Below are 26,494 nucleotides of genomic sequence, written 5' to 3'. Positions count from 1 at the left end.
CACTGCCCCACACATGCTAGACAAGCACTCTACCACTGAGCCACCACCCTAGCCCTGTCTCATTATAATTTTTTTTTTTTTGAAAAATAAAGTTATACTGTTTCAGGATGCATTCTTAGAACAGCAGTTAGGTCAGTGATTTCTGGGAGATGCTGGTCATTCATTTCTTGGCTTGCATGGTAATTGCCTTGTTGTTCGTTTTGTAATAAGTCATTAAACTTTACATTTTTGTTTTGAGCACTTTTCTAAGTCTTATATTTCACAATAAAAAGATTGAGAAATTAATCTCTTGGTACTGAGAACTAGTTTGAAAATAATTCACCATAAGCCCTACAAATGTCACCCAGCAAGTCACAGAACATTAAATTCTGTTTTCATCTCTAAAAATTTTGTTGGATTTGTTGTTGTTTTCAGTGCTGGAGACTGAATCCACAGCCTCACACACGCTAGGCAAGCTCTCTACCACTGAGCTACATCCCCTGCTGTTGGGTTATCTTTCTTTGCTTGGGTTATTTTTAATTGCATGCATGCCTTATTAACTCTTTGCAAATAATATACAAAACTATTTTGTGTCCTCGGGCTTTTTACATTGTGCTTTACTTAAATATAGTTTCCAACATGTCAGTTTAACAGCTTCCTAATATTTCATTGTGTTTACATACCTTAGGTTTTCTTAGCTATTCTCAAATTCTCAAGATCATCACCATCTTTAATCTTATTAACCTTATTCAGAGCTGCATGGATCTCAGGCACTTGAAGTAGCCCCTTCATTATCTCACATATAATATGACAACAACCCAGTAAGACAGGCACTAACTACTACATTCCCATTTTATAGAGGAGGAATGTTTCACAAACAATTTGTACCCTGACAGTCACACTTTAGCGTCCTCACTCTCAACCCCATGCCCCCTCACTCTCAACCTCATGCCATCATTTTTACCTTGAGCTCCTCCCATTCTGTGCTAGGACATTTCCCTACCCCTGAGTTTTCCCAAAACAGAATCACCAGGTCAAAAGACTCACTTGAATATTCCAGGTTATTCTTTGTCCACTGTGAACCAATTTACAAAGACATCCTGGATGGTTTGAGTGAAGGGTTAGAGGGATGTCAGGTTCAAGAAATTCAGTTTTAGAGTTTTTTCTGTCCAACTTCCCTAACCAAGGTAATATGTACATGCTGGGGAGTGCCTAAATATTATCCTCTTCACTTAACCCACTTAGAATATTTTAGACCCACTTAGTATATTTTAAGAAAGTTCTTTATTTTCTCTTTCTTACGTTTTAGTTCATATCAGTACCTGGAAGAAAAGAACTAAATATTTTGGCCTCTTTTTAAAAACTTTTATTTTGAGATTCCAACATGGCGGCGGGCGCAGAGAGATCAAGTCTCTGACCTCTTCAGCTGTGCAGGCATAGGGAGTCGTAAACAACCTAAATCTGTTTGCTCAGGATCACTAGGCAATGCTGAGCTGACGTGGATCTGGGGCGAACAGTCTGGGCCTCTCAGAACACACACTGAGCCCGGATCGGCTGAATACAAGCTCCCGTTCGCCTGCTTCCCGCAGACAAACAGCTGTGACTCAGCACTAATCCATCCTGCTGAAACAACTGGTCAGCCCTTCTCATCTTACAGAGGTAAATGCCTACCAAGCCTTCATAGGTAGTGGCCACAGGTTTGAAACGGGGCTTGGGAGAGACAGTAAGGACCCACCCGTTGCATTGGTCACCCGGCAAAGGGAAACGAACTGTCGCCATTTGCAAGAGATACCACCATGGCAGAGAACTGACGTCATCAGACTGCGGCGGAGGAGATAACTTCATTGAAACCTGCGGCTACAGGTGTGTAATTCCCTAGCCTTCCCTCTCCACACATCGGGGAAACCTTAAGGGCCCCTCCCAGCTCTCCCGTGAGCACGATAGCCAGACGGAGGGAATCAGAGGTGGCGCGGGACCCACGGCTCGGAACTACTGCTCCCACCAGGGCTGACAGCTGAGGTCTCTTGCACCAGCTACCGGGGACATGGCTACCGGAGGGCAAGTAAAATTCGCTGAGGATTCTCAGCCCCAAGCTCTACAAAATTAGGGTCTGAGGGAATGACAAACTGGAAGAGTGTGCCCAGTCGTTCATGAAAACAGGGCTCCCGGGAGCAGCAGACCTGGCTTGTACCAGTATTGTGGTGAGCGGCACCCGTGAGAGGGGCCTGGCTAGAGGAAAAGTGGGAAGTGACTAGACACAAGAGGAGGCCCTAGGCACTCAGGATTGGAGACTCGCCCAGTCTGGGAGGAGCTGCTGCACAGTGATTGGTTCCCGCATATTGACAGGAGAAACTTGGCCTGGTGGGCACAGCGCCACCTACTGGAAGAGAAGTTAATCAAACTCTAAGACTGCATTTATTAGTTTTTTTTTCTCTTTTTTTTTGATTGATTGATTTGGGTTTTTCTTTCATTTTCATTTTTCTTTCTTGTTGTTTTTTTTTAAATTTTTTTTTACAATTTTTTTAAAATTTTTTTCTTCTAATTTTAATTTTAATTTTTTTATTATTTTTTTAAAACAATTTTTTTCTTTTTTTCTTTCCTATTTTTTTCTTCTTTTGTCTTTTCATTTCTTTTCAATTATCTTATCCCACCTTCCATGAATTCTACCTGCTTACTCTCATTCTCTTTAGTGACTTCTTCCCTTCCCTTCTAATACCTTTCCTCCCAAGCATCAAATAAATTTATAGGAGTGAACAGTAACTCAGCAGTCAAACAGAACAAGAAGTAACATGAGCAGCTTCAAAAAGCAAGGAAGAAAAGGAGTACAAACAATGCAGGACAGCCTAAATATTCAGGAGGACCTAGAGTCATCAGAAAAATGGTCATATAAAGAACTCAAGGAACACCTTAGACAGATGGAATGGAACCTTAAAGAGGATACAAGACATCAAATTCAAGCAGCAAAAGAACACATTGAGAATGAATTACATAAACAGATAAAAGAAGAAGTTAAGCATCTTTATCAGGAGATAGAGATTATAAAAAATAATCAAACAATAATTCTAGAAATGAAGGAAACAATAAACCAAATTAAAAACTCAATTGAGAGTATCACCAACAGAGTGGAGCAAGTAGAAGCCAGAACGTCAGATAATGAAGACAAAATATATCATCTTGAAAAGAGTCTAGCCAACTCAGAAAGGCTGGTAAAAAAATCACGAGAAAAACATCCAAGAGTTATGGGATAACATAAAAAAACCAAACTTACGAGTCATCGGGATAGAAGAAGGTACAGAGATTCAAACCAAGGGAATGAGTAACCTGCTGAATGAAATAATTACAGAAAACTTTCCAGAAATAAAAAAGGAAACAGATATACAAATTGAAGATGCATACAGGACACCGAGCACACAAAATCACAGTAGACCAACGCCAAGACACATTGTTATGAAGATATCCAATATACAGAACAAAGAGAAAATATTAAAAGCTACAAGAGAAAGGAGACAGATTACATTCAGGGGTAAACCTATAAGGTTAACAATGGATTTTTCATCACAGACACTGAAAGCAAGAAGGTCATGGAACAATGTATTTCAAACACTGAAAGACAATGGATGCCAACCAAGAATTCTGTATCCAGCAAAATTAAGCTTCAGGTATGACAACGAAATAAAAATCTTTCATGATAAACAAAAGTTAAAAGAATTTGCAGCCAGAAAACCAGCATTGCAAAGCATTTTGAGCAAAACACTACACGAGGAAGAAATGAAAAACAATAACCAAAACCATCACTGGGAAGTGCCTCGGTAAAGACAGAGGGCGAGGGGAAAGATAATCATGGAGAAACAAACTAAATTTTTTAAAAAAAGGATAAATAATCAAACATGGATGGAAGTACAAACCATATATCAATAGTAACTCTGAATGTGAATGGCTTAAACTCTCCAATAAAGCGACATAGGCTGGTATCATGGATTAAAAAAAAACAAATCCAACAATATGCTGCCTCCAGGAGACACATCTGATTGGAAAAGACATACACAGGCTGAAGGTGAAAGGATGGGAAAAAATATACCACGCACATGGTCCTCGTAAGCAAGCAGGGGTGGCCATCCTCATATCGAATAAAATTGACTTCAAGACTAAGTTAATCAAAAGGGATAAAGAAGGACATTATATACTGTTAAAAGGAACCATTCACCAACAAGACATAACAATTATCAATATTTATGCACCAAATAATGGTGCTGCGACATTCATAAAACAAATTCTCCTCAAGTTCAAGAATCAAATAGACCACAACACAATAATTATGGGTGACTTCAACACACCTCTCTCACCATTGGACAGATCCTCCAAACAAACAAAAGTTGAATAAAGAAACTATAGAACTCAATATCACAATCAATAACCTAGACTTAACTGACATATATAGAATATATCAACCATCATCAAATGGATATACTTTTTTCTCAGCAGCACATGGATCCTTCTCAAAAACAGACCATATATTATGCCATAGGGCAACCCTCAGTAAATATAAAGGGGTGGAGATAATACCTTGCATTTTATCTGATCATAATGGAATGAAACTGGAAATCAATGATAAAAGAAGGAAGGAAAAATCCTACATCACATGGAAAATGAACAATATGTTACTGAATGATCAATGGGTTACAGAAGACATAAAGGAGGAAATCAAAAAATTCTTAGAGATAAATGAAAATACAGACACAACATATCGGAATCTATGGGACACAATGAAAGCAGTTTTAAGAGGAAAATTCATCGCCTGGTGGTCATTCCTCAAAAAAAGAAAAAACCAACAAATAAATGAGCTCACACTTCATCTCAAAGCCCTAGAAAAGGAAGAGCAAAACAACAGTAAATGTAGCAGAAGGCAAGAAATAATTAAAATCAGAGTGGAAATCAATGAAATGGAAATAAAAGAAACTATTGAAAAAATTAACAAAACTAAAAGTTGGTTCTTCGAAAAAATAAATAAGATCGACAGACCTTTAGCCATGCTAACGAAGAGAAGAAGAGAGAGAACTCAAATTACTAACATACGGGATGAAAAAGGCAATATCACAACAGATGCTACAGAAATACAGAAGACAATTAGAAATTATTTTGAAAACCTATATTCCAATAAGATAGAAGATAGTGAAGACATCGATAAATTTCTTAAATCATATGATTTTCCCAGACTGAGTCAGGAGGATACACACAATCTGAACAGACCAATATCAATGGATGAAATTGAAGAAGTCATCAAAAGACTACCAACCAAGAAAAGCCCAGGACCGGATGGGTATACAGCGGAGTTTTACAAAACCTTTAAAGAAGAATTAATACCAATACTTTTCAAGTTATTTCAGGAAATAGAAAAAGAGGGAGCTCTGCCAAATTCATTCTATGAGGCCAACATCACCCTGATTCCGAAACCAGACAAAGACACCTCAAAGAAAGAAAACTACAGACCAATATCTCTAATGAACCTAGATGCAAAAATCCTCAATAAAATTCTGGCGAATCGAATACAAAAACACATCAAAAAAATAGTGCACCATGATCAAGTAGGATTCATCCCTGGGATGCAAGGATGGTTCCACATACGGAAATCAATAAATGTTATTCACCACATCAATAGACTTAAAGATAAGAACCATATGATCATCTCGATAGACGCAGAGAAAGCATTCGACAAAGTACAGCATCCCTTTATGTTCAAAACATTAGAAAAACTAGGGATAACAGGAACTTTCCTTGACATTGTAAAAGCTATCTATGCTAAGCCTCAGGCTAGCATCATTCTGAATGGACAAAAGTTAAAGGCATTCCCTCTAAAATCTGGAACAAGACAGGGATGCCCTCTATCACCACTTCTATTCAATATAGTTCTCGAAACACTGGCCAGAGCAATTAGACAGACGAAAGAAATTAAAGGCATAAAAATAGGAAAAGAAGAACTTAAATTATCACTATTTGCAGATGACATGATTCTATACCTAGAAGACCCAAAAGGGTCTACAAAGAAACTACTAGAACTAATAAATGAATTCAGCAAAGTGGCAGGATATAAAATCAACATGCATAAATCAAAGGCATTTCTGTATATCAGCGACAAAACTTCTGAAACGGAAATGAGGAAAAACACTCCATTCACAATATCCTCAAAAAAAAAAAAACTTGGGAATCAACCTAACAAAAGAGGTGAAAGAATTATACAATGAAAACTACAGAACCCTAAAGAGAGAAGTAGAAGAAGATCTTAGAAGATGGAAAAATATACCCTGTTCATGGATAGGCAGAACTAACATCATCAAAATGGCGATATTACCAAAAGTTCTCTATAGGTTTAATGCAATGCCAATCAAAATCCCAACGGCATTTCTTGTAGAAATAGATAAAGCAATCATGAAATTCATATGGAAAAATAAAAGACCCAGAATAGCAAAAGCAATTCTAAACAGGAAGTGTGAATCAGGCGGTATAGCGATACCAGATTTCAAACTATATTACAGAGCAATAGTGACAAAAACAGCATGGTACTGGTACCAAAACAGGCGGGTGGATCAATGGTACAGAATAGAGGACACAGAGACTAATCCACAAAGTTACAACTATCTTATATTTTATAAAGGGGCTATAAGCATGCAATGGAGGAAGGATAGCATCTTCAACAAATGGTGTTGGGAAAACTGGAAATCCATATGCAACAAAATGAAACTGAATCCCTTTCTCTCGCCATGCACAAAAGTTAACTCAAAATGGATCAAGGAGCTTGATATCAAATCAGAGACTCTGCGTCTGATAGAAGAAAAAGTTGGCTCTGATCTACATATTGTGGGGTAGGGCTCCAAATTCCTTAATAGGACACCCATAGCACAAGAGTTAGTAACAAGAATCAACAAATGGGACTTACTTAAACTAAAAAGTTTTTTCTCAGCAAGAGAAACAATAAGAGAGGTAAATAGGGAGCCTACATCCTGGGAACAAATTTTTACTCCTCACACTTCAGATAGAGCCCTAATATCCAGAGTATACAAAGAACTCAAAAAATTAGACAATAAGATAATAAATAACCCAATCAACAAATGGGCCAAGGACCTGAACAGACACTTCTCAGAGGAGGACATACAATCAATCAACAAGTACATGAAAAAATGCTCACCATCTCTAGCAGTCAGAGAAATGCAAATCAAAACCACCCTAAGATACCATCTCACTCCAGTAAGATTGGCAGCCACTATGAAATCAAACAACAACAAGAGCTGGCGAGGATGTGGAGAAAAGGGTACACTTGTACATTGCTGGTGGGACTGCAAATTGGTGCGGCCAATTTGGAAAGCAGTTTGGAGATTCCTGGGAATGCTGGGAATGGAACCACCATTTGACCCTGCTATTGCCCTTCTCGGACTATTCCCTGAAGACCTTAAAAGAGCATGCTACAGGGATACTGCCAAATCGATGTTCATAGCAGCACAATTCACAATAGTTAGACTGTGGAACCAACCCAGATGCCCTTCAATAGATGAATGGATAAAAAAAATGTGGCATCTATACACAATGGAGTACTATGCAGCAATAAAAAATGACAAAATCATAGAATTTGCAGGGAAATGGATGGCACTAGAGCAGATTATGCTTAGTGAACCTAGCCAATCCCTAAAAAACAAATACCAAATGTCTTCTTTGATATAATGAGAGCAACTATGAACAGAGCAGGGAGGAAGAGCAGGAAGAAAAGATTAACATTAAACAGAGACATGAGATGGGAGGGAAAGGGAGAGAAAAGGGAAATTGCATGGAAATGAAGGGAGACCATCATTGCTATACAAAATTACATATAAGAGGTTGTGAGGGGAATGGGAAAATAAACAAGGAGAGAATTGAATTACAGTTGATGGGGTAGAGAGAGAAGATGGGAGGGGAGGAGAGGGGGGATAGTAGGGGATAGGAAAGGTAGCAGAATACAACAATTACTAATAGGGCATTATGTAAAATTGTGGATGTGTAATCGACGTGATTCTGCAATCTTCATTTGGGGTAAAATTGGGGGTTCATAACTCACTTCAATCTAATGTATGAAATATGATATGTCAAGAGCTCTGTAATGTTGTGAACAACCAATAAAAAAAAAGAAATAAAAAAACTTTTATTTTGTGATGCCAGGGATTGAACCCAGTGCCTCATGCACGCTAGGCAAGCACTCTTCCACTACCCACAACCCCAGCCCTATTTTGGTCTTATTTTTTGAAGCAGATCTTTTTCTTTTATGAAGATTGTTACCGAAAGATTTTTTTTTTCACTGAATTACAATATAATAGTATTCTTTTAGGTTTTTGTGTAAACTTTTAAATAAAATATTCATTTCTGCATATTTTACAAAACTGTCAGAAATGTTGCCTGTTACATTACTCCTTGTTATTTAGGTAGTCATGTAATGAAAACCTTCTAGAATTCAATGTCAAGGGAAATGTTTCTCTTCCTATGAAACAATACACTTCCTTTGATCAGACCATGAGAATTATAGAACCTTAATTTATCTTTTTAATTTTTGTCTTGGTTACAAGTTTTTCTAATTCAAAATGAATTAAAATTTTCCTATCCTGAGTATCTGATATTTGAATGTAAGCTCCCAGAAGGCACAGATTTTGTCTATTTTTGTTCCCTGTTCCAGGGACAAAGCTCTAGGCAGAAGGAAACTTCATAAACACCCTAAGCAACTTATTGAGACCTTGTCTCAAAGAAAAAAATAAATTTTAAAAGAATGTTGATCAATGGTTAAGCACCTGGATTCAGTACCCCCCCCAAAAAAAAAAAAAGAAGATAAAAGAAAGAGCCTGCCCTTCCTTCCTTCCTGGTATGTAAACATCACGTAACTCTATGGTTCTTTGGGGTGTTTCAATTGTAGCATAAAGTAGCTTCCTAATCTCCTGAAGAACTCTTAAGAGAACGAACTCTACTACCTGTGCTTCAGTAAATAATGGATTATAATTTTAAAATTATCTTGCTGCTTCATAAAACCACCTCTTATTGGAATTTGTGCCACTCTGGGATGCTGAAACAAGATTTGGGCTAAAGAAGAAACAGAGATAATTTTTCTGCTTCTTGGTGTCTCTGTGGTATTAGTGTAGAATTTGTCCGAAATTGTTTTTCTACCTGAACAATTCTCCTTTAGGAAAATTAACCTAAGGGAGGTCTAGCACTGCCATTCTGAAATCCACTGAGTGGACATGTGCCCCTTCAAGCTGTCACCCAAACTCTGGCTTCTTGCCTCAGCCCCACCCCTGCTCTTTGACTTCCAGCAATGATGTGTCTTCCTGGAATTTGGTCCTTTATGAAGGCTGCCCTACCTCCACATTCCAGCAACTCTCTTTCTGTTCACAAATCCCTAGGGCTTATTACCTTACTTCTTGGTTTGTTCTTGCATTCCTGACCATTTTTTTGCTTCCTCTTGGTTGTTCTGGTCCCTTAGCTCTGACAGCTGACATTGGCTGTCCTGGTGGGCACTATGCCTACCCACCTCAGAGGTCTGACATAAGTTCCTATCAGCTTCTGGAGATTTCAGGATCCTACCTTCCCTGGGCATCAGAGTCACTGCTGCCATAGAGACTTATGATGTTTTCTGATTCCTCAGTCCCCCCACCTTTTTAGAAGATTGAGAACATCCAATGTGACTATCTCAATATCTTTCTCTTCTTCCTCAAAATATTCCTGCATCATCACATGGTGCCTCTTCCTTTGCTCTTGACTTTAAATGAGAACTTTTTTTCTGGAAAACCCTATTAACGAATGGGAGAACTGACACTAGCCTAGTTGATGGAAGATTACATGAGGAAAGTCACCATCCTGGTCTATTAGTTACACTCAAGAATTGTTAGTATTTGCCTGACATGTTGGTGCATACTTGTAATCCCAGCAACTCAGGAGGCTGAGGCAGGAAGATTGCAAGTTCAAAGCCAGCCTTAGCAACTTAGGAAGTCCCTCAGCAACTTAGTGACCTCGTTTCAAAGTAAAATATAAATTAAAAAAGGAGCTGGGAATGTTGCTCAGTGGTTAAACACCTGGGTTCAGTACCAAAAAAAAAAAAAAAAAAAAAAAAAGAGTTGCTAGTTCTTTAGTTTCTGAAGCTACTATGATTTGGGCCACATCCTCAGACCTTTGAACTTGCCAACCTCATAAGAACAAGACTCATAAGAGCAATCCTCTTGCTCAGCCTCTGGAACTGCTGGGATTACTGGTATCTGCCACCATGTCCAGCTTAGCATGTTCTTTCTGATACACAGCAGCAGGCTAAAGTTAAGGTATATGTGGTTTCCAGGATTCAGGAAGTGGCAGAGACACAGACTATTATTGGCAAGAGTTAAATAAAATGTATGATTCAATGAACTATTCTATTTTGGGAGCTGTCCAGTGATAATAGTCCACTATAGTCTCCAACCTGCCCACTTAATATCTCCAATATTCTCAGGTTCAATGTCCAGGAAACACAAAGAATATATAATGGATATGTGGAATGCAAGAAATGGTAAATAAGGACATCTCAGCAACCTTTGCATACAATTGAATTGACTAAATACTTTAATTCATTCAAAATAGATGTATCAAGTTCTGATTCTTTATAAGGCAGTGCCAAGTCAATAGGGAGCACAAAAACTAACATGACTTCTAAGAGCTTATCAAAAAGTTTACAGGCCAGTTCAACTAACAGGGAATATAGTGCACAGTGCTAGAAGGGTATCATCCCAAGTGTCTGAAGATAGAGGGGTGGGAGATGTTACTCCTGCTTGGAGGTATCTCACAAAATTTTTAGGGGAAAAGCTGTGTTGGAACTGAGCTATAAAAGGTCATTATAAATGGAGGCATTTGGGGGACAGAGGGACAGAGAGCCCTGGGTATGTTTGAGTGAGTTTTCTACTGTGGTTTGAGCTGCTGGAGCCAGTGAACAACTTAGGGCAATGCCAACCAGGGTATGTCCTTTCGTAGACCACAGGTAGGTGAACTGGAGGGAGCCCATGCTCCCTGACTTCATACTCTATAAAGGCAGGTTTTGGAAATGGGGGCCAGAAAGAGCAAGTCTTACTGCTTTGGGCTTTTTTTGCTTTGGAGAGAATGAGAAGTCATAGTTGTACGTTGAAAGAGGGTAGGAACAGGACAGAGTTCTAAAGTGGTGAAATGGGACCAGAAGCAAAGAAGTGGTCCAGTGCTCAGGGCATCTTAACATCTGTTTTGGATTCCCTCTACTTTGTTAGCCTAAATGCTATCTTTGCCTACCCTGCAGTAAGAGGCGGCCTTATGATGGACAATTCTGGGGAAACTTTTGCTTTCCTGATAAAAATGGACAGATATTTCTGGCACTGGTTTCTCCTCTTCTTGCCTTCTTTTCTTCTAGTGCCTGGAGCTGAAGTAGCTATTCTGCAGCTACCATGGAAAAGCCAGGAAAATTGCAGAGATGCCTGCATATGGAGATAGTTGAGCCTGTAAACAAATACTTCCAACTTCTTGACCTGTAGTGGGGAAAATGCACATTTATCCCATAATGAATGTAGTTTGCTGTTATTTGATGAAACTTTCCTAATTTGGAGTTTGCTAGCCACTGACCTCAGGATTCTGGAGATAGAGAGAAGGAAATCCTCAAGTTCCATCCTTGCTTGGTCATCTCCTTTTAAGGGACTCAGACAACATGCTACCCTATCATCAATGCGGTACCATTGGCTGGAGTATTCCTCATTTTTTTTTTCTTAGAAATTTGTGTGGCAGACAAAGTCTACAGTGATAAAACTCAGTGGTCAAAGTGAATAGCTATAGCAGCAGCAAATCAATATATATTTATCCAAGGCTACTGACAAAGCAGAGGCATTGATTAATCACATTTGGGATAACTGAATGAACATTGGACTTGGCACTGAATGTCAAAAGGATAGGGTACAAAGTTGATCCATTAACTAAACGTTTTTTAACCTTTGTACCAAGCATATAATTTTATAAATGCATATTACACTTTCATAAATCCTTTAGATTGAGTTACTATAAGATAGGGCTAATTGGAGAAACTATCTTCCTTGGATTGATATAATTGTTTTTATTTTGGTACTGGAGATTGAACCTAGAGGTGCTTTACCATTGAGTGACATCCCATCCCTTTTTATTATTAGTTTTTAAATTTTGGGAAAAGGACTTGCTAAGTTGCCCAGGCTGGCATCAAACCTGTGATCCTTTTGTCTCAGACTTCCAAGTTGTTGGAATTATGGGTATGTGCCACCATGCTTGGTTCTGAATTCTACTTTTAATATTACAAAGTAAATTATTTTCTTTCTAAAGTTTTTAAAAATGATGGCTTATGCCTTTGTGCATTTTAATCAAGTTGTAACTATATGAAGCACATAGAAATAATTTAAAAACCTATGTAGGCTGGGTGTGGTGGCTCATGCCTGTGAAGGCTGAGTCAGGAGGATCAAAAGTTCAAGGCAAGCCTCAGCAGTTAGGCCCTAAGCAACTTCATGAGACCCTATCTCAGAATTAAAAAAAAAAAAAAAAAAAAAAACGCCTGGAGACACAGGTCAGTGGTAATGCGCCTCTGGGTTTAATCCCTAGCATCCGCCTTCCAAATTCAAGAATATTATTGTAATAGACATGACAGCAAGAATAATTTTTTTTTAAAGAGAGAGTTAGAGAGAGAGAGAGAGAGGGAGAATTTTTCAATATTTATTTTCTAGTTTTTGGTGGACACAACATCTTCGTTTGTATGTGGTGCTGAGGATCGAACCCAGGCCACACGCATGCCAGGCGAGCGCCCTACCGCTTGAGCCACATCCCCAGCCCAAGAATAAAATTTAATCACCTAGTCAATACCATAGTCACTAGGCCATATGTATTAAATTAATTAAAAAATAACAGTAAAAATTCACTTCCTCAGTTGCATTAGGTACACTTGAGGTGTTCATTAACCACAAGTGGTTGGTGGCTATCATATTGAACAGAGCAGATATACGTCATTTTCATCACTGTAGAAAGTTAGTTTAGATAGCACTGACCTAGATAAAACTTGAGTTTGTGAGGTTTTTGTTTCAAATAAACATACGGGAGCAGAGGAAAGGAGGCAGGAAGTTAACATCCCAGTGTTTTCTCCTGTCTACCCAAAGGAAGCTTACTGGAGGTGAAAACTATTCCTAGATTCTGGATTCTACTGGTGCAGGCTGAGGATAAGAGCAGGCTTAGAAGCAAGCTAACCTAAGAGAACACTGTTTATGGTAGAAAGTTCTGGATTCAAATCTTGATTTAATCCTTTAAGCTTTGATCTACAGTTGATTGGTTACCTTTTTAAAATGAATTAATGTCCTCTTTCAAAGAGAGATTTATATCTTCTTTCTAGAGTTGTCCTAAGGATTAAATTATGCAATGTAGATAAAAACATTCAGCAGGGAATCTGTTTAGTACATATGTTTAGTGCTCAATATATTTTGGCCATTATTTCTGACAGCCTGTGTTAACTGTTACACAATAGACAACCAAAACAAGGTAAAGGGGAATTAATGGGTGAGTGGGGAAAAAGGATAGCAATTAGAATCAAAGAAGAAGGTGTTTAGGTTTAGTATCAGTCACGAAGTTATACTGTTTAGCTGCCCCGGAGAGGAAGGCTAAAATGGTGCAAAGGTTATGTGCACTGAAGATAAGGTCAAGGATCTAAGAAGTTAAGGTAAGTCATGCTCACAAATACTGAAGTGATTCAGGATCATTAGGTAGAGAAGAGTGTGTACCAGGTACCTGCAATCTCATAGAACTGCCAACGTAGGAGCTGGGCCAGGTAGAGGACAACCTGAATCAGATGGGAGAAGGGTGTAATCAGATGGAACGTGTCTCCACGAATATTTATTTATTTTTGAAGAGGGTAGAGAATTTATGGGATGAAAGGGGAGAGCTGAGAAGATGCTGCCTACAAAACCTGACCTTGGAATACGTGAAATGTGGGAGAATAAGCAACCTTTTCTTGAAAAAGCTACAGGGGAACTGGTGCCTTCAATGTACAGGAAGGCTTTACAATTAAATGACGTACTACACGTTAGGTTCTTGGCTCCACATAGTGGACACATTCACTCTCCTGTCCCTCTCCCTGTTTCTTTACTCAAAACGTTGAGCTAGGAGAAGGGACAGTGTTGGAGGCGCTCACCACACTCAGGATTTGTCTCCTCCGGATGAGGGAGTGCGCTTACCGAGGTTTTTCCTAATCTCAGTAGAAGCTGCACGGAAGAGACCCGAAGGTCATTCTCCCCTGCGTACAGAACACGTCATCCCTTTAGGAGACATTCACTCCTTCTTTCGACAAACATTAGTAGAGCAGCTACCAAGAGCTAGACCCCAGAGACAAGATACGAAACAGACACACTCTCGATCGCCGGGAGGGCGCGCAGCCGTGTTCCGAGTCAAAACCAACATCTGCAGGATCTTTCACAATGCTCCGACTTCCAAGTTCTCTCCATACTGTTAGTTGAGGTGAAATGTAGGAAGTCGGTGTAAAGCTGGTACCGGAATTACTTCCAGGCTTGGCCGCGGTGGTTCTGGGCTCCTAGTTGCATTCTTCAGTTTGGACGCACCTACCTGATTCGCCCGCGTCCACCAGGGCTTCGACGGGGCCGAAGGGGCAGGGCTCGAGGGCGGGATCACCTGTGGGCGGGGCCAGGCGGAGGGCGAGGTTGACTCCGCCCCCGGGACTCCCATGGCCCCTTGCGCCTCACGGCCAGATGCTGACGTGTCCTTTCCTTCCCACTACACCTCCCGACACTACCTACTTGGGCTGCCCCGGAAGTCCCGCCCCATATTTAGGCCATCACCGCAAATCAGCTCTTTCAGCGCTTCCTGGAGCTCTCCACCGGTTTTAGGACCAAGAGGTGGGGCTCCGTAAGCAGGGTGCCTATTGGCTCTAGGTCCGGCGGGCTTAGGATTCTAATTGGCCAGAGGGCGGTGGCGCTCTGGCACGCTTGCGCGGCGAGTAGAACGTGTGGCGGCGGCAGAGATCGCGTCTCCTCTTTTGCTCCTAGTCCCGCTGCTGCTCCAGTGAGCGCCCAGCGCGTTGGTCTAGTTTATCGCTCGCAGCTGGTCGCTCGCCTGCCTCTCTTTTCGGCGACCTCTCACCAAAGCCGACACCCACACTGACATCTCCAGTCCGGCCGGCCGCTCCACTCGCTTACCTTGCCAGCTCCACACATGGCCTCCTCCGCACAGAGCGGCGGCTCCTCCGGGGGACCCGCGGTCCCCACCGTGCAGCGGGGCATCGTCAAGATGGTGAGAGCCCCGGACCTGGACCCCTCTGCCGCCTTCGATCGGGAGTCAGACATTGACTCCTTTTCTCCCTCCTGCCAGCCTGCATGGTCTCCAGATTCCCTTTCCTCTGTCCCCTTTCTCACTTTCCGCCCATCCTCCGAATCCCCTCCCTAGACAGAACCCAACATGAGCTCCACTTGGTCTTTGCTTTCTGGATACTCCCGCATCAGGGGTCACAGCGATTTTAGTGGTCGCAGCTTTCGGATCTCCTGACTGTCTACCAGGACAGATCGATTATTGATTTATTAACGGAGATAGTTCGTTGATATTTGTCCTCCCATTCCCCTCTTTCGGTCCATTTTGACATATGCTGAGCAGTTTGCAGTTTTTCAAGATCCTCATATCCTCTCTTTCCTGGAACCCTAGGAGTACTTGGCCATCATGAAGCTTTTCCGTTTCCACCGACACTCAGTTACATACTCCAACTTTTCTCACTCTGTGATCCTCTTTTCCCCATCCATATCTTGTGTCTAGTCTGTAGGTCTGGGAGTTCCTGATCATTGTGTCCTTTGACTCTTAAATTTTTAAGCAGCTGGAATCTTAATGATCATTATCTCCCCATCCCTTAAGTATAAGAGACAAGTTTAAAGAGGGCAAGTGATTTGCCTAAGTGCACATGGCAAGGGTTGGAGCCAGGAAAAACATCCATGTGTTCTGATTCCTAGTACAGGCTTTTAACACTAAGTTCTGCCTGCTTTTATATGCCTTTGCTTTCTATATTCTTGAATTTTGACTTAACCTTGCATGATGATGAACTAGGTTCATCTCTAGTTCCATGATAATTTTGTATTGTAGATCTGCTTTATCATTGGCCCCCCTCAGTTGTCCTCTTCTTAGCCCTCCCAAATTTTGGAACCTGACATTTCTTGGGGTATCAGGTTGTCTGGTTGCAATGACGGTAAACCTTTAGATTTCATTTTAGACTGCAATTCTTGACTTTTCCATCAGGAATGGCAAAGCTCCTTTATGACAGTTTCTCCCAGGTTTCCACAGTTTTTGCTGTTGTAGTGTTCTACAGCTTGTGTGTGTGTGTGTTTGTGTGTAAATTTGATTTCAAGATTCTCCCCACCCCTTACTTTTCATGTATTAATTTCTTAGGTATCTGTTGCCAGCTGAGATTCATGGAATATTCAATATTACCTTTTCTCTTTATGTATAATAGTCAGAATTTATCAGAAATTGAATGAGAAGAGCATTTCTAAGGTCTACATGTTCTCTTTGAAATTTTGAAGTGTTTCCTGTTTCATTAACTTTTTCATTTATTCTGATTTTCTCTTTATCATAGGAACAAAGCATCTTTTCACTGTCTGGTGTTGGAATTGTCAGCCTAGAGTGGATTTTTGAGTTTTCTCCTTGTTAATGCCCCAATTTTTCTTAAAGTCCCCTCTTTTGTGTGATGGGAGTAGAATGAGGCTGAAAATATTTTTGCTTCCACCAGTGCTGGAGGTTTCCAGGTCATCTGGATTCTATGAGGTGACCGTACCTGTTTACAAATTACTCCTGTGGGTACTGAATATCAGTAATCAATTGTCATGTGTTATGCTAGATGTTTTGCACATATTATCTCATTTAAAATACCTAACAAATCCATAGGGTTGTTCGTTCCATTTTATAGATGTTTAATCTGGGGTTTAGGAAAAAAAGTCTATCTGAGGACATGCACTTTCTTATTGGTATTAAAAGGCAGAGAGCTCAGACTTGAACCTGAATCCAGGCCAGTCTGCCAGAGCACAAGCTCTAAAACATCTTGCTGTGAGGCCTCTTGACTCCAGTACTCCAGGGTACTACTTTATAACATGAAGGGTGGGGTCAGTGATGCATGACCGCAAATTGCAGGAAAGTGAAGCTGACTGTAATTGAGTTGAAGAAAGATTAGATGTTATTCTTTGTCTTGTCCGGGAGCTGCTATTATGGTAAGTGACTTCATTTGGTGCTTATGGTCTTTGTATGCATAGGAGTGTTGTGCAGAGTCTGGAATGTGGCATTTTAAAATTCAGTGATTTTTTTTTTTTTTTTTTTTGTACCAGGGATTGAACCCAGGGGTGCTTAACCACTGAGCCACATCCCCAGCTCTTTTATTTTTTATTTTGAGACAGGGTTTTGCTAAGTTGCTTAGGGTCTTGCTAAGTTACTGAGGCTGGCTTCCTCCTGCCTCAGCCTCCTGGAGCTGCTAGGATTACAGTCGTGCACCACCGTGCCTGTCAAAAATTCAGTGTTTTGAGCAGTTTGTGCCACTCATAGATTTCACTGCACACTTTGACCACACTGCTGCGGTGGGTGGGTGAGTAATAGGCAGTGATTAGGAGAGGGAGCTACAGGCAGATTTGTGCCAAACTTAGAAGCCTTGTGTGGAATGAAAAATTGACCACTGGCAAATTGCTCTGTGTGAAGCTCTTCTGTTAAGCAAAGTTGTATTTTCCAGGAGAGTAATTGTTTCCAGTGGTACTAGGAACTGCTTTGTAAGAACTCTGCAAAGGAAGATGGAGTTCAGTGATAGGAAAGTGAGAAGGAAATAGTTGGATGAATAGGAAAACAGGAGACCCTGCTTTTGGGAGAGGGCAGAATTTGGAACAGTGATTAACGAGATGTGTGTGCCCTTGGATTCCTGTGAACTCAGACTGAGCTGAGGGTGTGAAATGGTCTATGGTTGAGCTTTGCTGCAGTGAAGATGAATAGTCCTTCCTCATTTTTGGTAAAAGAAAGTGTTGTAGGGCTGTGGAAGGTGCAAATTTCTTCTGGTCTCTGCCTTGTCATCCAGTGAATCCTGGCTATTTTTTAAGGTTGAAGAATTAACTTGGGAACCAAGTTGAAAAAATCTTTCACTGGTTGTTTTTAAAAATGATGGTGACAGTCGCGACTGTGTGTGCTATAGGGAGTGGGGGTGAAGGGACTGAGTTGGTTTTAGAATGTGCTTAAAGAGGAAGTGAGTGGTAAGTCTGCACAAGCATTTTGGAGATGTCTTGTTACTGAGAAAGTCAGTGAGGATAATGGAAAGGCTGAAGATGAATTTATGTTTTCTGAGTTGGGAATAAACTAGCAAGTGTGTGGGTGAAAATATAACTTGGATAAGTAAATGTCTTCATCAAGTCAGATCTTATTTTCTTAAAACCCTGAAAGATTCCAATTCTGGGTTTATTTGAATAATTTGATAGACATTGTTTAGCTGTAACAGAATATTGTCAGTAGATGCTATATAGATGAGACTGGGAGAAGACTTTGGGAGTACTTGGTGTAAAATTCAGTCACCCACTTAGCTACTTTGAGATGGCTGTTTTGTCTGGTTTTGTAACCTGGTTTATTTTATTTTATTTTTTTTTGTGGTGGTGGTGCTGGGGATTGAACCCAGGGCCTTCTGCATGCAAGGCAAGCACTCTACCAATGGAGCTATATCCCCAGCCCTGGTTTACTTTTTTTTTTAAGTAAGCAAACTTTTCTTTGTCTTTCTACTTTTAACTTTCCCTTCTAATTGTCATGTTTGCATGTTTCTTCAAGTAGGAGCACATGGCTGACTTTTGAAACAGTAGAATGAATTGGTGACAGTTCTTGGGTCTTCTGTGCTTATCAGAAGCAGCCATGGAAATGGTGTATTTTATTGTGCTTAGGGTGTGGAAGGTCAAAAAGGAGGACAAGGCCAAATTTCAGTTCCTATTTTACCTCACACTTAACCCCTCCCCATTAATTGCCTCAGAAGGGGAAAAGAATCCCTCTGCCAGTTCATGGTGTTATACTAAGAACCGTGATTCCCACTGGGTAACTAAGGCAAAGGGACACTTAAAGGAGGAGGTGGTCATAATTTTCTCCTTCCTTCCATAGTCTTGGGCTGCCAATTTGTTGTAAAGCAAAATGTAGACTTCATGCTGAGTAGTTTAGTGGAAATTTCTTCAGTGTACAGCCTGCAAGAAATGCTTCCTATAATTTAGTTCTTTATAACTAATGTTTCTTAGGTTTCTGAACTAAGAAGTACGTGTTGAGTGGGAACAGAGTAGTCTGTTGATCTGCTCTTTTCTCTGAGCACTTAGCATATGCAGGGGGGGAAAGCAAAAAACTTTTCCTATTACCCTTATTCTACCACTCAAAGATAAGGTAGCTGAATAACACAATATTTTAGAAGGGCCATTTGCAAAGAAGTATAATAGGATGAAAGGCTTTTCCCTATAGACTTAAAACTGCCCATTTCCTAACATGTAAGTGTGGTTGCTTTCAATCAGGATTGTAAGTAAAGGAACACTTAGTTATTACTGTATTATAAAGGTTTTCTGTCTTTTTTTTTTTTTTTTTTTTTGTGGAAAGGAAGCATCCATCTGGCTCTAGTTATGCTAAAAGTAGTGGTGCTGTGTAGTAACTAGTGAAATAGAAGATAAACAATCACATTTCCTTTCTTTGCTGAACAAATATTTATTGATCATCTGCTGCCTGTCAAGATCTCCCTGGGCATTGGAGAAAGTAGAAAAGTACATCAGATTTGTTTCCTGTGCCTCATAGAGGGGTCTGACAATAAATATGTGAATGAGAAAAAAGATTGGCAATGCGTGTAAGAGTAATTTTACACTGGGGACTGGGACAGGGTGGTCACAAGTGAGGGAGGGGGTAGATCCTTTAGATAGTGTGTTTAGGAAAGAAGTCTCTCAGAAGATGGCATTTGCACTGAGACCTGATGGACATCAAAGAGCACACCAGCCAAAAGGGAAGTATGCTTCTGGCAGAGAAAACAGCAAGTGCCAAGCCCCTGGGGTTTCCATTGATGATTGTTCTTTAGTATTTTTGTAGTAGCTTTTTAATTTCTTCAGGTTCAGTACCCCACAAATGGTACAGGTTTAACTGACTTATTATGTAACACACAGGTTTAAGTATGATAAAAGGATAAAAGGCAGCGGAGGTGGTCATTGTTCTGGTATCCCAGTGAGATCCATAGCTGATGTTCAGTCTATTGAGTAAATGTAAAGAATGGGAGATAGGTAAGAAAGAAACAAAATAAAACTTGTTCTTAGTCATATTTGTTTCTTTTTTAAAAAATATTTATTTTTTAGTTATAGGTGGACATAATATCTTTACTTTTATGCGGTGCTGAGAATCAAACTCAGTGTCTCAAGCATGGTTGGCGAGTGCTGTACTTTTGAGCCACAACTTCAGTCCATGTTTGTTTCTTACTGGGCCAAAACATGATTTTCTGACTTCTTTTAGTCCTGTGTATTCCCAAGTCACTATCTTCCAATGAAGGGGACATGGATGAAAAAGTAAATGCCAGGAGCAGGCCCGGTAAGAGTTAATAGTATCTGGACCTTGTCTGTGTTTGTATTTCTATTAGCATTTTGTTAGTACATGGAATTTAATGCTGCTCTGTTACTTTTTGCTAGTACTTTTTAGCCTAGCAAACTTTGGGAGATGTCAGCGTCATTGAAAAGCAAAGTAGCATGCTCCAGAGCTCAAATCAGTGGTCAGGAGGGAATTGGCTCATGTGCCGCGTGGCTCATTAGCCTGGGGGATGTCTTTTGAGGCCAGTGACCCCTGCTGGTAATTAGTGGGCAGATGATTTAGTAAAGACTATGCCAGTTTATTTGGAGGGTAAGTTGGGCAGCAAGTGAGAATTTTAGTTTTCAGTTGTAAGTTCAAAGGAGATAATTGATCAGGTTTTTTAATTCAGTTGTACTGTACAGTTTATTGTATACTCATTTCTCAGCATGGCTAGCTATCTGGCTGACAGATGTGATTCTAGTGGGTTGTGCTAGAGCGTATGGGGTCTAGTCTTTGAATGTATTTCATTCTTTAAGAAGAGCATAGTTAAATATCAGGAAATTCTGTGCCTTGCCAGGAGAAGGGAACAAAATAAAGGGACTTCACTTTTCACTGTGCTTATGGAGTGTTTTCTTTTATTGCTAGTGATGGATACACACCCAGTTTTTGCAGCTTCCTCTCTTGGGAGACTGACATATGCTTTTTGTTTTTACAGCAGAAACTGATGCGGAATCACAGGTTGTGAGCGTTTGATGCAGATGGAGTGTCGTGGGATTTCACTTACTTTCAGTGAGACTCAATATGATAAATTAATGTTATGTTTTTTCTCACTTATCTCTAATGTTTAAGAAAAATGAACGGTTAGTTTCAGTTGGCATTTTTTTTAAAGTTAGGAAGTTAAGCAACTTACAGGAAAATATAAAAAATTTCCACATCATTTTCAGAATCCATTTGTGAGATACCTGAGGTTTGTGATATAAATATAACTGTGATTGGGACTTTTTTCATTTATATATGCTTATGATGAATGGCTGTCTTCTCTCTGTGCCTCAACAAATTTTGAATGCTTTAAAGTTTTTTTAGTTTTTAATTTTTGTGTGTGTGTGTGTGTGTGTGTGTGTGTGTCTAGGAAGTGCTTGGCATGATCCTATAATACCAACCTTACGAATAATAGGAAGGATTAAAGAGGTTTCTGGAACTTGTGCTTAAAGTTAATCAATCTGCTTTCTTAACATTGTCCCTGGGAAGTAGCATGTCATAGAGGAGAGAGCATTGGCCTAGGAGTCAGGGGACACAAGCTGTGACCTGGGTACTGTTGTTCTCCATCTGGGTAATGGGTTGGGTAAGGTATTTCACTTTGAACAACTTTTCTCTAAAATGAGATGATTCTACTCATTGTCTCTAAGCATCTTTCAGTCCCATAAGGCTGTGATTATATTAAAAAAAAACCCTGTATTACATTTCTTTTAGGCATGCTGAAACAAATCTCAGAAATCTCATACCTTATGGTAGGCTTGACTCTGAATTGATGCTTATCTTGCATAAAGCATGCTCTATGCTTTCCTCTCCATTCCCATTGTCTTTTTTTTTTTTCCTGAGAAAGTGGATTAGTTGAAATATGGTTTTCTTGTGTAGAAGGCCAGAGGACTAGAATATGAATTAGACTAAAAGACTGTTTGGAGGGTCGGGGGTAAATAGAAGTAAGGGAGATTCTGGCTTCTTTTCAGTAATCAAAATAAACTTCGTGAGTGATTGCTTATGACCCAGAGGAACATGGTGCCTAGGGGATTTTATCCACCCAGTCTCACCTCCATTTCAGAACACCTTGACATTCCTGGCACATTAGGCCTTGACTTGAGAAGGTGAGGTTGAGGAGGGAACTTACAGGGTGTCTAGCTTATGGGGAGCGTTTTCTGTTGCCCAGCTCTCAGTTGAGGCACTCCAAGTACTGTTCTTGCTTGGAGGACAGATTTTTTCATTTTTCCAGATCTTTTGATTTTCATTTTATGTGCAAGTATCATCTTAATCTTTTTTTTTTTCCCCAGTGCTAAGTGTAGGCAAGCATTCTAGCACTGAGCTTCATCCTTAGCCCATCTTATTCAGTTCTTGGTATTTTCACATGGTTTCTTTCCTTTTGAGCTTATTTTTCATAGTAAGCCATCTTAAATCCTTTCTGGAAGTATATATGGAGCCAGTAAAAGAATCCCAGTGATTTCCTAAATAGGATTGCATTGGGACCACCTGGAGGATCTTTCAGAAGCATTGTTTTAGAATCTCTGGAGTGTCGGGGGAATCTGTATTTTTAGAAAAGCCACTTCTAGGCGATTGCAAGAGTCAGTTGGAATTGATGTGGATCTAGCATTTGAGACCTGTTGATCTTATTTATTTAGCTCCTTTACTATATGTAGTTGAAGGGGCACAACCCTAATGATAAATGAAATGTGTTTGGGCTAGTGCACAAGAATTTTCTGAGGGGAGAATTCTGTGGTTTCCCTCTCCTTTTTTGGCTTTTGTCTTGATAGTTCCCAGGACATTTTGCATTGCTTTTAATCTGTAGCTTGATGTTGGGCTCAAGTCCTCAGGGTCCATTTACAGTGAATGTGAGATCCTATTCCTGGGTCATAACTGACAGCTGAGAAGTTGTTGTTTTATGTGCCTGATTTAGGCCATATGCTTGTTTTAACACTCATCTGCCACTTTTCCTTGTATTTGCATAGATTCCCAAGATCTTCCTATAATTTGGCACCAATAACCTGGCACAATATTGCAATGGAAGTCTTTAGTGTCATTTGCAAATATGAAGATTCTAAGCTGCTTACTTTCTGTTCTTTGAATCCTAGAGTCTGATACTTGGGCCTTTTGCCTCAATTGTATATTTAGATCCTGTTTCTTATTTATAAGCCTCATTCTTAATAATAGTAGTAAAACCCAGAATATTCTGCTTGGTGGTCTTAGGCTTTACTTTTTATTCTACAAGCTTATCTAACATGGGTATAAAATTTTCTTATAAGATTTATGAAGTTCTTCTCATTAGGGGTCATGTTTGCAGTTTTCCTTGGTAGCCTTTCCTCATTTTGTTCAACAGTTTTCCATTTCATCCTGGAATTCCTTCAAAATGTTCTGGTGGACACCATTCAGTATTAATAATTTAATAATTAAGTTATTTTTATATTTAAATTTTGTACTTGCTTTTAAAACAGTACAGAAGTATTTTGAAGTTAAAATACAAAAATTTTTCTTCCTTTGCCCTCTTTACTTCTCAGTTGTTTTTATTTATTTCTATTTTGCAGTACTGGAGATTGAACCCAGGGGTGCTTACCACCAAGCAACATTCCCAGCCCTTTTTATTTTTTATTTTGAGACAGCCTTACCAAGTTGCCAAGTCATTTTTCTATCTTTCATTTTCATTCCCCTAAGAAAATGTTGATAGTATGTTTACTTCCAAAATCTTTCATGCAGAGACACTCATTCTCTTTTTTAAGAAATTGAAATGGGACCATATTCTCTTTCTGGCAATCTTTTTTTTTAATGGCTGAGTGGTGTTCTGTAGCTTGGATGTATTATAATTAACTGTTGCTATTGATGTGTGTTGATTTTAGCTTTGTACTATTCTAGGCACTGCTTCACGGAACTTTATTTTATACACTTCTGTTCTCTCTTGTGCTAGCATTTCTCTTAAGATAGGTCCCTAAAGATACAGCCATGGGTACCTTTTTTTAAAATACTGTTTTGGGTAGTGCTTGGGTTATACTTTATCTGTTTATGTCTTACAGGTGTCATCATAAGTTTATCTTAACATTGCATTACCAATTAATTTATTTTTTATGTGTGGTAGTTTTATATTCCAAATTCTTAAAAGCCACATTGTCTCTTCTAGGCAGTGCAAGGTTGAGCATGTGGGACCCAGTAACTACTAACTACTTCTTAGTTGCTTGAAGACCCCCCTCCCCCCAGGTGTTTTATCTTAGTGCCTATGTGGAAAAAAAAGCCCCAACCTCCATTCTCATACTGAGGATTGCACTTACAGCTGCTATGCAAGCATTCTATCATTGTGCTACATCCCACCAAAATTTTATTTTGAAACAGGGTCTTGCAAGTTGCCCAGGCTGTCCTTAAATTTGATTCTCCTGTCTTAGCCTCCAGATAACTGGGATAATATGTATGCACCATTGTACCCGGCTTCAAGTGGGCCCTTTGGAGCTGTAACGGTTTGTATATGAGGTACCTCTCACAAAGATCCAGTGAATGCAGAGATACTCAGAGGTGAAATGACTGGATTGTGAGATCCTAGTTTGAATGGATTGGAGTGGTAACTTTAGGCAGGTGAGGCATGGCTGGAGGAAGTAGTCACTGGGGCATGCCTTGGAAGGTGTTGTTCTTCCCTGCTGCCTTTTACCCACCTCTGCTTCCTGATCCCCAACATGAGCTGAGCAGCTTTCCTCCACTGGGCCCTTCTTCTATGATATGCCACTTTACCTTAGACCCAGATCAGTGGAGTTAGCAGTCTGTGGGCCGAGACCTTTGCAACTGAGCCCCAATTAAACTTTCCCTCCTCTAAGTTGTTATTGTTGGGTATTTTGGTTACCGTGATGCAAATATCTGACCAAAATGGGTCTTGCCCTTCTTTCACTGGGTTCTAGAGAGCTCAGTGACAAGGGAAATTTGTGACTACCTAAATGACAGATGACAAGTAGAGGTGAGAGGCAAAATCCCAATAGGGATTTGACTTTTTCCTACTGTCAGGCGTGTATTTCTTCCTCTTTTTTTTCCCACTTGAATAAGACAGTAGAGGTGTGTGACATGGTGATGTAAGAAATATTTGGTCTTCCTAGTTCTGAGCCCCTGAAACCCTTGTAATTTCTAAAGTGTTGAGAGTGACAAAGGTAAAAGTTGGCTGGGATGTATTTCAGTTGTAAAGCGCTTGCAGAGTCCTGGATTCAAGTCCCATTACTGATTTAAAAAAAAAGATAAAAAAGTATCTTTTGTAGTCATAACTAGCCACCTGCTACCACACCTGAGTTTATGTTAATGACTGACTTTGTGAACATCAAGGATGAAGGTCTGGTTGTCAGAAGGTTGAGTGTTTCAGCCCCACCTTCTCAGCCTAGTGGGAGGGGAGAAGGCTGAAAAGAGGCTGTAGAGTTCGAGCTCCATTGCCAGTGATTGAATCAACTATGCCTCTGTAGGGGATGACCCCACCTGCCCACCCACTTAAGTGATGTTTAGGGATTTGGAGGGTTTCAGGAGGTGTAGGGAGAGTGGTCCAGGGAGGACATGGAAGCCTGCACCCCTTCCCTCACATTTTACTTTATGTGTTTTTTCCATTTGGTGATTCCTGAGTCGTATCTTTTTTTAAAAACTCAGTAACTTACTGAGTAAACTGTTTTCCATAGTTTTGCGATTTGTTTTAGCAAATTACCCAACGTGAGAAGAGAGTGGTGAGAACCCTAGTTTATAGCGGGTCAGTCAGAAGATAGGCCTGTAAGCAAGTGGTCATCTGAACTGGAGCCAGACTTAACTGCCAGGTGGGGTTGGATACAAACTCCAAGTAGATGGCGTCAGAATTGAATTGTAGAACGCCTAGGGGGTGTTTATAGAGAACTGGAGAATTGCTTGGTGTGGGAAATCTCTATGCATTTGGTGTCAGAAGTGTTGGTGTGAGTGAAGAAGAAAAACAGTTAGCTTTCTCTTTAGGGTGGTAGGTGATAGAGAGCATGGTGCCATGGGAATACTGTCATTTTTAGGCAGGGAATCTGTTCTGCAGAATTTAGGATTGGGAAGTGTTCATCCTGGTTTTAGTATTATTGGTTTCTGTAAAGTTTCCCAGGTGTCAGATGTGTGTATATACCTGCTGTGGTTCTAGAATATCAGACTATTTTTATTAAATATTTAAAAATATTGTTGATAATTGACTTTTTTTTTTAAAGAGAGAGAGAATTTTTAATATTTATTT

The 26,494-nt window shown here is 40.0% G+C and overlaps 1 protein-coding gene and 1 long non-coding RNA gene across 2 annotated transcripts in view; one reads left to right on the top strand and one right to left on the bottom strand.

Annotated features, from left to right (window-relative positions):
• Positions 1-10,628: 10,628 nt before the first annotated feature.
• Positions 10,629-14,608, bottom strand: LOC308645830. The gene is made up of 3 exons (XR_014021281.1): positions 14,375-14,608; positions 13,756-13,807; positions 10,629-11,498 (listed from the first exon to the last, which is right to left on the bottom strand). It is a non-coding gene; the product is annotated as an uncharacterized lncRNA (long non-coding RNA).
• A 348-nt stretch (positions 14,609-14,956) lies between these two features.
• SND1 (staphylococcal nuclease and tudor domain containing 1) overlaps positions 14,957-26,494 on the top strand; it is a 413,715-nt gene continuing 402,177 nt past the window's right edge. Inside the window, exon 1 of the mRNA XM_081283716.1 lies at positions 14,957-15,270. Coding sequence (XP_081139842.1) covers positions 15,193-15,270 — 78 coding nt within the window. The 5' untranslated portion in view covers positions 14,957-15,192. The remainder of the gene's footprint in view (positions 15,271-26,494) is intronic.

The sequence above is a fragment of the Spermophilus citellus genome, assembly GCF_964194105.1.
Source record: "Spermophilus citellus genome assembly, chromosome: 3".
In the NCBI taxonomy this organism is placed as follows: domain Eukaryota; kingdom Metazoa; phylum Chordata; class Mammalia; order Rodentia; family Sciuridae; genus Spermophilus; species Spermophilus citellus.
This window is presented reverse-complemented; position numbering and strand designations above follow the sequence as displayed.